Source organism: Panthera pardus, unplaced genomic scaffold, assembly GCF_024362965.1.
Source record: "Panthera pardus isolate Hobbes unplaced genomic scaffold, ASM2436296v1 HiC_scaffold_22, whole genome shotgun sequence".
Classification (NCBI taxonomy): Eukaryota; Metazoa; Chordata; class Mammalia; order Carnivora; family Felidae; genus Panthera; species Panthera pardus.
In genome coordinates, this window is record NW_026526788.1 from 84,131,720 (window position 1) to 84,144,219 (window position 12,500).

The 12,500-nt window shown below is 50.0% G+C and overlaps 1 protein-coding gene across 11 annotated transcripts in view; it reads right to left on the reverse strand.

Annotated features, from left to right (window-relative positions):
* Positions 1–12,500, reverse strand: part of EBF3 (EBF transcription factor 3) — a 126,574-nt gene that overhangs the window by 34,063 nt on the left and 80,011 nt on the right. For 7 of the 11 annotated variants that reach the window (XM_019424590.2, XM_019424603.2, XM_019424604.2 and 4 more), the window contains 2 exons: positions 5,418–5,499; positions 1,690–1,834 (listed from right to left, as the gene is read on the reverse strand). In XM_019424590.2, coding sequence (XP_019280135.1) covers positions 1,690–1,834; positions 5,418–5,499 — 227 coding nt within the window. The remainder of the gene's footprint in view (positions 1–1,689; positions 1,835–5,417; positions 5,500–12,500) is intronic. The other 4 variants (XM_053910053.1, XM_019424598.2, XM_019424593.2 and 1 more) reach the window with 1 other exon arrangement.

Below are 12,500 nucleotides of genomic sequence, written 5' to 3' on the forward strand. Positions count from 1 at the left end.
AGCGCACACGCACATCTTACCGTTTACGACAAATGCCCCTTTCGTAAAGACCTATCTCTACGTGCTGGTTCTCCGAGAATCTCCCATTTGCATTTTAAACTGATGAGTCACTTTCTGGGGCGGAATGAGAGGTTTCAACCTCCCGCAAGAAAGTGACTTGCTGATAAAATACTGAGAAACAAACATTTCCTAAAAGAAATCTTCAGCAAGACTGCTTCGGCAAATAGCTTTTGATTAGCTGGGTCTTATCTCCAAGGTACCCACTAGTGGCCTTTATTTTTCTAAATGCTATCTTTTCTGCTTACAGTCAAATGCTTTTTCACGCTACTTACAAAAATAAATACTTGTACTTTGCTCAGATCATAATAGCTCATTAGAGGAGGCTGATTTTGGACCCAGACTACAACTGAACACCAGAGGGCTGAGGGGGCCTCCTCGAGCCTAGTGCATTGTGAGCTCTGGCTCTCTGGGGAAGCAGGGACCGAGGACCAGGGATTCAACCTTCTTAATTGTGAACCTCATTAGTGATGGTTGCTAAGGAGAACACACACCTACCTTCAGTGCATAGGAAGGAGATAAACAGTACGTCACAGATTCTAATGACTCTGGTGCCCAGGGCGACCTTTAATTATGATATTTTTGTTCTCTTATACCTCAGTCATTAATGTAGAAAAACAAATTAGTTTATTTTTGTGGACCACAGCAGATTCATAAATTGTCTTCCAGTTTCTAGATGTCTGAATCATACTTCACTCTGACCATGTACACACGCTTCATTCATTTTTCCTGTTGGTACACATCTGCCTGCCTCACATGTGGCTCCTGAATTCGAGACCTCAGCGTACAGGATCTGCCTTAAAACCGTTTTTGTCTTTTGGGCTCTTTGCTCCAAGAGGTTTAACCGTGTTTTGTTTGCAATTCACTTACTTTCTCAACAACAACAACTCGTATCGGTCAGGATCTCGTGATTACGGGGCAGTGTTTTAGTATAGAGGACAAGGACCTTATTTTAAAGGCTGTGGGATAAACCGTGGGGACTTGCGTGAGTGAGGGGTTTGGGGAAGGCCCTCGGTGGTGTCTGTTTCTGAGCCCTGAGGCCATGTCTAAGACCGCTGCCCCCTGCCTGTATCACTCTTAGCAAAATTCTTCTCTTTTAACAGACAAAACAAGAAGTCAGGCCCTTGGAAGCATTTGGTACGTTTTATGCGGTTTTCGTTCTCAGCCCCTTGCCCCTTCCCCCTTCCCCCCGCCCCCGGCCCACTCCATCCGGAGACGAGAACTGGTCCTCCAAATGTGTTCTGAGCTCATGGGACCACACAACACAACCACCCACTGAGACGTGCACAGAGTGTCTGGGGATGACCTTCTGTATGGGGGCTGAGGACAGCCAAAATAAAACCAAATAAATTAAAACTGCAAGGAAAGCTCCAAGCAAAAGAAAGCTTAGAAACAAACCAGTAACGTAAAGCCCATGGCAGGTGAAGTGAGTGAGAAGGCCTCTCCCACAACAAGAGCTGGGGCGGAGAGGGCTGGCGGCGGGGGGCTCCGGGGAGCGCCCGTGCCCCCGCCGGGGCCGTCCGACCCGAGAGGGGCACCCGGTGAGGGCGACTGGACATGACTCAACATAAAAAATGGTGCAAAGGAAAAAGAAGCATTGCAAATAAAAAAAGACATGTAACATGTGCCTACCATTTTCCAGATAAGAAGGGGCCGTACCTTCTGACGGGTCTAGACGGCGGGCCCGCCGCCCGTGTTTGGAGTTGTTGTGCACAAACATGTTGTCAGACACGGCCAGCACGTGGCCGTCCACGTTGACTGTTGTCGACACAACAACCTGCAGAGACGAAGTGGACGTGAAACGAGTTGGCAAAGGGAAGCGCTGTGGCCGAGGGGAACCGGCGCCCGCTCCTGGGGGGCCTCCGCCACGCACCCCCCGCAGCCCTGGCTAATGGGGGGCCCGTGGGCTGTTTTGTTTGGACTCAAGATTGCTTCTCTCCAAAACCTGTCCCATTTGAATCACAGTTTCATCTCCTATGATGCTAACGAGTGAGTTCAATTCAGAGAAATATTCTTCCAGCCATTAGCTTCAGAAACACCCCTCCAGCCGCTCATTTTAAAGCTGCTGTTTTGATTGATCTGTTCCCATATTGATCGGATAGTTTATCGAATTAAAATGAGTTCACTTGAGACTGTCCTCCCTTGGAGCACTATGAGGATTCAGAGTTGCCAAAAACAGGCTTCCTAAATCAGCAGCACTGGCTACCCACAGTCCGACATCCCTGGGTCCATGTTACAATTACATGCAGTGTCTACTAAGGAGCTTTTCTGCATCTGAAAAGACCAAGCTGAGTATCAGTGGTGAAAGTGTTGTCAATCCAAAGCAAGTAGCTTTCTCAAGTTCACCAGCAGGGGACGGCAAGGACCCTGGTGCCAGTGGAACGGCCCCTTCTGCTGGACAGATGGCCTTGCCGGGGTCACCCCCGCCCAGCCCCCAGACACCTTCCCAGGTGGGCTTGTGACAAGCATCCTTTAATGGACTCCCTACCCAGCCTTAAGATTGTTCTTAAACAGAGGTGAGCCCACGCGGTCCATTATTTGCCGGACAGCCGACATGAGTCGCAAAGGCGTGAGCCCTGGTCCGGTCTGGGCCTCACAGCAGGGCTCGTGCGGCTGAAGCCCGCATCTGGGGTGCAGGGAGCCTGGCTCTTTGCCACGTGTGGGCAGCGGGGAGGGCCAGCACCACCCAGAGCAGCAGAGCCCCACACACACACAGCTGGAGCAGGAGAGGAGGGACCAGGAGGCCTCCCAGCCCACGTGTGCCCTCCCTGCCTGGTCTGCACATGCCCAAACATGCCATGTAAAATGACTACTGAAAGCCAGAGCTACAGCGGGCCCTTAGTTAATAATGCATCAACCCTGGTTCATTCGATGTAGCAAATGTACCCCACAACGCAAGACATTAACAACAGGGCCAACTGGCAGGGAGGGTGTGCCCAGGGGGATGTCCGGGAATTCTCGGAACTTTCTGTGGATTCTTCCTGAAAGCCCGACACTGCTCTTCAAAAAAAAGTCTATTTAAAAAAAAAAAAAAAAGAATAAAAGTGAGTGATCAAAGATTTAAAAATAAGTAGCATTTTTAAGGAATAAAAAAAGGTCGGGCACCTGGGTGGCTGAGTCGATTGAGCATCCGACTTTGGCTCAGTCATGATCTCACAGTTCGTGGGTTCGAGCCCCACGTCCAGCTCTGTGCTGACGGCTCAGAGCCTGGAGCCTTCTTCGGATTTTGTGTCTCCCTCTCTCTCTCTCTGCCCCTCCCCCACAGGTGCTCTGTCTCTCTCTGCCTCTCAAAAATAAAGAAAACTAATAATAATAAAAAAAAAAAGGTCAACACTACATACATACATATGAATACGCAGGGAATTGACGGTTTTTATAAAAAAACCTCAGGCCCACAAGAAAACTGTGAAGCAGGGACAGCACCCACCACATCCCCCAAAACTCCCTCATGAGGCACTTTCCTTGATGCTTCCTTCCCAGGACGGCTCTACAAGACTGCTAGAGTCTCCATAATATTGCCCCCCCCACCCCCGAGCCTTAAAACACTGTGGGTCCCGCGCTCGGCGTCCCTACGTCCAATGTCAGATGTGTCATCACCTCCTTGATAGCCACCACCCATGGGGTGGGCACCTGCCGCATCCCCAGGATGCAGGGCCACCCCTCGCCTGGGCTGTGAAGCACCTGTACCTGTATCCTCATCTAAGCACAATGCAAAGGGCCACGTAACTAACTCTGAGCCACAGACTTGACCGTCCTCAGGCTCTTAGACCATGATACGTTAAAGAAGCAAGGTAAAAATAAAAATAAAAAAAGGACAGTCTTGGCTCTGTCATCTCTATATAGGTCAGTCACCAAGGGAAAAGCGTGTAGTTCAGCAGAGGAAGCAGACAAGCTGTGTTTTGTCTCTTGGCCAGGGCCAGCCCTGCAGTATACGTACAGAAAGGTGCTGAGTTTGTGAAGCCAGCTGGAGATATTGTGTAAGCCCTGACACACTCTTAAGTCCAGTTAAACCCTCTGCAAGGCGGGGAGATGAGCTAAAGAGAGCAGAGCCCATCCTTCTAGTAACTGTGGGCTCACTGGCAACTGATGGCATGGTGGCCAATGACGAGACAATGCATGACCTCCGCTCTGCTTAGATGGGCCAGTATCACCATGAAGCCTGGTGCAAGAAGGTGGGAGCAGGCCCAGATGTTTGCAAGAGACACTGTCCCCACCTGCAGAGCATGACTGTGAACCAACCCACAGACCCTTCTCTGACTGGCTGATTGGCTGTAAGACAAATTCACATGTCCTAAAAGCCTGGAAGGTAAGTTAAATTTGTAAAAATGACCTTGAGCGGTTTGATGGTAAGCCATCCAATGTAGCATTCATTTCCACTCGCTGCCAGATTCTTCTCTGGTTAGTAGGGACTAACAGCACTTCTGTGTCCCAGCCCAGAATATTTTTACAATTAAATTCAGCAAGATAATCCATCATATATGGTGTACCTTTCACCCCGAAGTAACCTCCTAACTACTCAAAAGGCAAGAAAAATATGGACTCAGCAATAACCCATCCAGCTCTCTATCCTCTCTCCTGGAGATGAAGTCCTCTGAAGCAAACCAGAATATGAGTTAGCCTGCACCCAGGAACACAGCCTAGCAATCAGGCATGGGCTTAAGGAAGCAAGAACAGATCAACCCTGAGGGAAAGGAAACAGCTGGGAGAACATTCTGGAACTTGTAAGAGGCCTGCATCAAACAGGCGAGGCTCGCTTCATGAGGAGGGCCCAAGGTCTCATGCTTACCCAACAGGCTGTACTATGGCTCTGCCCTGTGAAAACTCCATCCATCCATCCCTAAAACGACGACCTTGAGCACGGGCTCCAAGTCCGAACCAGTCGTACACGACTATGTACAACTGAGGAAACAGGCTACCTTACGTACTAACACGGAGAGGACTTTGAGGACATTCTGAAACACACCTACAAGACTTACCACGGTTGAATGTAAAAGGGAACCCGACTTAACCTACAGCTCTGATAACTCCAATTTCCAGATGTCTGGAAGCCCAACACAGTGGGCAGGCATGGCGTGACCACCCTAAGAGGTGCACCTTGCAAAGCCAAGGTCCCATTTTCAGAGCCAATTTCAATGTGCCATTTAGGTATGCACAGATGCCATGAATCTGGCGTACTAAAGATGCTGGATTGTTTTTAAAGCAACTCGATTTGAATCTTTTTATCAAATGAACCGATTCTGGTTTGCTCCCAAACCCTTGGAGAACTAAAGACTGTTTTCTGAACAATCACAACATCAGAGAATTCAAATTTCACGTTAAAAGTGCGGACCACGGCCCGCACGTCTTTGAGAAACGAGTACCTGGAATCTCCGCATATCTCGAGGGTTGCCTGCATTCTTCAAACAGTTCTGATTGCACTTGAGGAAAAACTTTAGAAAGAATCTACAAAAATACAAAAAACGGATATTTGTTAGGGTTATCAGACACACTCACAGACTTTTAGAAAGACGCCGTTGCGCGGGGAGTAGTGAAGGCTACCCACGACCGCCCGCTGCTCGCTGCCTGCAGGGGGCGCCCGATTAGCATGGCCATGAATCGTCGCCTGCAGGGGGCGCCATCGGGAGACGACGCCGGCGGCGTGGGCAAGGGCGCCCCGGGCTCCGCCGGCCAGCGCAGAAGGTGTCCACACACACAAGCAGTGACTTACATCTGTCTTGACATTATGGGTCTCCAAGCTTTATGATAACAGCTGTGACTCGGACTGGCCATTTCTTGCCTGGACCTTTGCACGTTAAGCACTGGGGAACTGTCCGCCCCAGATGGGGCTGCCAGCTTCAGCAAATAAAAACACAGGATGCCTGGTTACATTGGCGTTTCCGGTGGACGACGAGTAATTTTTTAGGACAGGAACATCCCAAAGCACACCGATCCTAAAAAACTGCTCTTCGCCCATAACTCAAACGTAACTGGGTGCGCTCAACTTCATCTGGCAACCGTAACCCCCGAGGGCGCCACCGCCCAGCCAGACACACTTCCAAACGCGTATTTTCGAAAGTTACAGTGGGTGCAACTCTTCCGAAAAGGAAGGATTTGGGGGTGAGCTTTAAGGGCTGCGATAACGTCTGTGAAAAGTCTATGTGTGTGTTTAGGGAACTAATCGATGATTTGGGGACACAACAATGAAACCGCGGCTCAGGGGGAGAGCGGGAAGACGCAGCCGCTAGCCTGGCTCAGAGGCAACAGCCGTTTGTACTCCCCCCACCCCCAGCCCCTGTGCTCTGAGGCATGAAGATTCAGGGGTCCTGACAGGGTGCTGAGATGCTGTGACAAAAATCTCATCACGTTGTCCCCTCCATGCCCGCATGCTCGCTCACAACGTAAGTTCTAGCCCACCACGTGAGCCCACGGATGCTGGGAGACCTGGCTGGAGCACATACCCCGGGGGAGACGGCACCCCTCTGCCTCCGCGTACAAAGCCACGCCCACTGTGGGCGGGGCGGGGGCGGGGTCTCTGTGCCGACACGCATGCTCTCTACCAGTGTCTGAGCATCCTGTCCGGCAAAGTTAACCAACAAAACTCCCCTCTCTGTTCTGTCCAAATATCCCCTGTCCTACCTGAGGCTTATTAACGTTTTATGAAGTTTCACATGATTTCCTTGAACTCAGCCTTAACGGTCAAGATTCCTTGTCGACAGTTATCACATCAGAAAACAGAAAGACCCCACCGACCAAGATTCATCCCTCCAGCTGCATTCCCAACGTATCCTGGACGCCTTTTCCGCGCGGAAGAAGAATATCCAATTGATGGGAAAAAGAATCGTGGCCACTTAATTAAATTTTCTCACATACCACCAGGCCTCACTATTTTAGGCCGGAATTTACATCTTTTATTAACTCCCCTCACCTATACACTTAGCTCACAGCGCCTCTCAGTACCATCTGCCATCAGCATACAGTAAGTCACTTGATATTCCACCCACCAATTTTTCCTAACAACCACTGTGCAATTAAACTCCACGCGCTCTGCAGCGAGGTAAATTAGGCGCACCTGCGGCCACACTGCATTTGAACTGCATCAGAGAGGCCCTAACAAGGTGAGGGCGTCACAAACTTATCGTCCAGTCAGGCAATTAGGTTTTCACTTCGGGGACAGCCACATGGTGCAATTATGCCACACATTACCACCCGGCTAATCTTCTGAGCAGGTGCCGGCCTGAGAAGCTCTCATCTGGATGGAGCCGTCTGCAGGAGCTTTTTTTGTGATGCGAAAGATTTTTTTTTTTTTTTTACCCCCCCCCTCCAGAAGAGGTTTCTTTAAATTCCTCGATATCTTTTTAGGCGGCTCACCCTTCACCTGCGAGGCAGCAGAGTGTTCTGAAGATGGTCTAAATAGCCACTGGCCGTGAGGAGGGTGAGCCGGGCCTGGCGCAGAACTTTAGCTGAACAGAGTTGGGTGCCAGGCCCCCGCGGACGGCCGAAGCATTGCCGGGGATGGGCGCACACACGCTTGCTTGGGATGTGGCCCCGGAAGTGTTTGCTTCCAACCCAGTATCTCGTGGGTGTGGACGCACATGGGGGAGGTGTGTCGTGCACGGCCCCCGAGGGTAGAGCCCCTTCCAAGAGCTCTGGTCCCGATCACAGAAAGTAAGGCCCAACATCTAGGGCCAGACAGAGGAAGCCTCAGCCGGGAGGAAGGGCAGCCTCGTGCTTACCGTTTACCCTTGTTGGGGGTTACAAGGCGGATGCGACAGACCAGCCAGTGCTTGACCACAGACACGGTGCAAGCACGCCCCGAGCGCAGGGACGCTCCCACCAGCCAGGGCTCAGCGAGACCCTGGGCGGATGTTTGGGGAGGGGGAGGAAACCCAACGCCCTACACGTGAAGTCAAATGGTAATTCTCACCCCTTACTCAATTACCCTGTAATTGGCTTTTTCCTAAGAAATATCTGACAACCACTTTACATATCTTACTTCCAGACTCTGGTACACAAAGGATTTAATACTCTTGTTATGAAGGGAAAAATCTTTCCTATGTCAGAAAATCTTTGGCTTTAACACCAATAAACTCTTTATTACTGCTAAACATGGATTTGCTGCTCGATGGCAAAGAGGCGATAAAAATTCTAACCTGTCATTAGTACATTATGCTTAATTGTGTACAGTACGCTTCTCCATTGCATCTGTTGGCCCATCATCAAAATGACCATTATGTACACTAATTCCCTGACCCTGTCTTTATTTCCCTAAAGAGCCATCATCTTTCACAGTAGGTACCAGAGTAAATCAAGCTTGAAATATGGGCTTTATTTACTTGTTTCTCTCCGGCAGGAGTGAAGGCAACCGCCCAGGGCAAACTGTTTCACATCGGCGGAAACTCCCCAGTAATGTTCTGCTCGGAGATATCAGACAAGACCCCGGACAGTTCTCAGTAGCGATGAGAAGGGGGAGAGGTGCGAGCTCATTACTTCCGAAACCAGGTTTTCCACTTTTAGAGCATGCAGGGATTAGGAGAGAAGGCCACCCGAGCAGGCTCCAGCGGGCTCCCTCCCGCTCGCCAGCACCTGGGAAGGTGGGCGTGGGGCCGCTACCTGGGGGTCGGGACGGGACAGTCCGCTGGCTCCAGCAACGGGTACCTGCCTGCGGTCTCTGCCGCCAGCTCCAGGGCGGGCCCTCACGTCTGCAGGGACCGCTACCTGGCAAAGCCCGGCCATGGCTGCACCTGCGGGGAAAGTCAGCTTAGGTCTTGGCCGCATCCATGCCGCATCCTCTCCAACAGCCACAGCGCCACCAGAAGTGCCACGTGGTGGACGTGGACGCCATAAGCGGGGCCACGGCAAAACATGGGATCGAGCGTTTTAACTGGAGCCCGCCCCCAGCAGCCCATGACGAGGGGCAAGCCCCCCACTGCAGTAACTCATTTCAGAGTCTGCTCCACTTCTGTGTGTTTAAGCTATGAATTAGTTCATTTATATTTACTTTTATGAAGCTGATTAACCAGAGCTGCTCTATCTGATGAAAATCATTTTAATTGTAGTGTTAGGCTCCTGTGTAATATCCATTACATTATGAACTGTTTAAATTCTACATGGGCATTGCATAAATTGGCCCTTTGTGTGCGCGCAGGCAATTAGGACAGACAGTTCTCCTTTAAACGGCTACAGAACTTTGTGGTGGTGTTCAGGACAATCAGAAACAAAGGAGGCTGTTTAATTGTAATTTAATGGAATATCAAGGAGTCCGTGGCATTAGACGCTGGCAACAGAGAGCAGGAGAGAAAAATTAACTGCAATTATGTTTGATTAAAGCTATCCTTCTCAATAATCAGCGGTCCTGACAGGCCATGGGGCTCTCGTGGGTTCCAGGATGGCAAAAGGTGTCGAGCAATATTAGGGCCAATAAAGGAGATATTAGCATAGCTAATTACAACCCTGCAAAACCTGTAAGGGGGCCTCTGTGTATTGTAATGTGTGAAATAATTGGACAAGGCCGTTATCAATTACATAAGGAATGAATTTGGTTTGTCAGAGAAAAGCTGATGAGATGCATTTCATCTGACACCATTCCCTTCCCTCATGTTTCTAGGAGCTAAGAACTTGCCCACTTTTATCAAAAGCTGCAACTTACTAGTGGCCAAATCACTGATAAAATTATCTTGCCAGCAAGTGTTAGGTAATTAATACCACTCACCCTCACCGCCTTCCCTGCACTGCCGCTTCTCACCTAACTGAAGCCACTAATCATGTAATAATGATTTTTTTCCCTCTGGTCAAAGGAGAAATAGATTGTCTCCTTAGAAATGCAGTGGGCTTGGCGTGCGCACCCTGGTGATTGAGGAGAAAAAAGGAACTCGGAGCGGTTTTAATTGCTTGCCTTTTGCACGTGGGTATCACTTGTTTGAAATTACCTCTTCCCGGCACTTCGGGAGCCCTATAGGTAGGGATTTTTTTTTTTTTTTTGATCACCAAGTTTTAGACTCTTCCGGGGCTCGGTCTTGCCAGTGCTTGGACACACGAGTGACAGCGTGCTGCAAGGTGTGAGCCTGGCGGCCCCGTCCCAGGGTTCCTCAGGCCACACCTTAGCACAGGCTGAGCTCCGGGCTCAGAGCAAAGAGGTCTGGCTTCCAACAGGCCCCTCCCACACCTCAATCCCAGCCTCTGTCCCAGAGGCACGACCTCCTCTTCTGGCCCTCCTCTATGGACAGGACGGGAAATCTGAGTCAAGAGTGAAAAATACTGATATATTTTTTTGGTGGGGGGTGGAGTGAGGGGGTACTCGCTTTTCCATTTTAAGGCCAGGCTCTTAATAAGCTGCAAATGAACACGGCCACGGATAGACCTCCATGCCATCAATCAGGAAACCCAAAGCATTCGTGTGTAAATCATGGCGCTGACAGCTTCTGGAGGTTACCCAAGAACCCCATTCCAGATCAAGCCCCACGTTTGTAGTTCCTGGATCCAGAACACAAAACCAGGAGACTATTTTAATAATATTACCTTGACAAGAAAGAGTATCGAATACCAACCAGAAAACACAGCTGTAGAAGTCCCCGCCCACTCGTGGTGGCCAGGGGCCGGCGGGGGGCGGGGAGGGTGATGAGGTGGGGGACAACTGCTCAGTGGCCCAGGGTCTCCATTTGTGGGGGGTGGAAATGCCTGGAACTAGAGAGGGGTGGGGCTTGCACAATCTTGGGAAAGAACTAAATGCCACTGACTCGTTCACTGTAAAACGGTGAATTTCATATTCCGTCAATCCGCTCCTGCTCAGCACAGTCCCAAGCCCCCACCCGGCCCAAACTGGACGTGCTCGTGGAGAGGAGCAGGGGCGGGGGCGGAGGGGGCCCTCTCTGGGAGTCGTGGCTGTGGCCACTAAGGCGCTCTTGAAAGGAAATGGTTAAAGAGTCAAATTAAAAGATAGAGCCTTTAAGAGACTTTTCCCTGACTGATAAGAAAGTGACCAGTGGAGTGCTTCCTTGAAGTCCCTGCTAATTACTGGGAAGTCCCTGAAAGCCGTGGCCACAGCTGTGGTGTGTGCGTGCCCGGCCATCAGTCGCTGGAGTATTGATTACTGAGCAATTCTAGCCGATCGGGTTCTGGTGCTCAGAGACAATGTGCTTCCTTCACAAAACCTGTAATGAGCAGTTCCTATACAAGACTACATTCTGCTGACATCAGATCTGTGCACTGAGATAGTACACAGGTCAATACGTATCGGATTTCCAAAATGCGAGGGTCTGAATGTCAGGCCTCTCTTTTTCTCCCTCTCCTGCCATTAGCTATTACTGGGCTCACGTTCCGTAATACCATACGGGAGGGAAAGTGTGCTCCATTAGTCTGATTTATTCTTCAAATATGCCATGACAAATTGTTCCAACACCAGACTTATTAAATTCTTGTACATTTCAAGTTATGGGTCTCATATACTTGTAGTGCCTACATGACGTCATAACGAAGGGGCAGAGGGTGACAGTACTGAATTTTACAGCTGTGCCCAGATGTCCTCCGCGAGGGGTCCCCTCCCCAGCCAGAGGTCTGGGGCTGCCCGCCTCCCCACTGCGGGATCCTGGTCTCTGTGCGGCCGTCCCCCCCGCCCCCCCTACCGCCGCACGCGCGGTCCCCTGCATGTAAATGTAGATGTATAAGGATTTGAAAATATCCACGGCTTGACTCGTAGTTCAACAATTACTGGCCTTTGTCTGGAGGTTCCTGCTCTACTGTAGCAGAGCCTGTCTCTAGTGGACCAGAGCTATTTTACTTCCCTTCGCTGTAGTAACCACACCGCATTAACAATATTTGTACTACAATCACCAAGGGACCCACTTCCCAGATTCTATCACTTCTTTATCTCCTGACAAATACCTCACTATCGAACATTATTAGGTTTAGAAAATTAACCCTTCACGGTCTAGAGCCACACTAGGCCCCGCCGTCCCTCCAAACAGCCTTATCGCTAAATTTCTGCTATAATGGTTTTCCTTTTCATCACAATTTCAGCAGAGGCTGTCAAGAGGCACTTATAGATACCATGATCTTGTACTTTTGCGATGATTCTCATTAAAATGATGCCAAGGAGATCTGATGGGATTTAATAGCTTTGCCGACCGGTTCAATATCCACCTCCGTAACAGATCCTGCCAAGCCCTCCTTTTGGAGAAATTTCTACGACTTGCATTAAACTTTTCCGGGTGGTTTTAATGTGTTCAGATAAGTAAAACCCAGGTAGACACTCGAAAAGCAAACGCATCCCAGAGTCCTGTGCTTTGTCGGCTACCCTACCCGCCTCGCTGTCAGGATCCTAGTTAGTATTTTCTGTAACTGTTGCTGATAGTTCGTGATAGTTTTGATAAGGTTATCTGTTTAAAAGAAGTCAACTGCACAGCACAAAGGAAGCGTGAAGTGCACTGTATTTGCACCAGGCCTCGCTCTCGTTTCAAGTGCCTATCTCC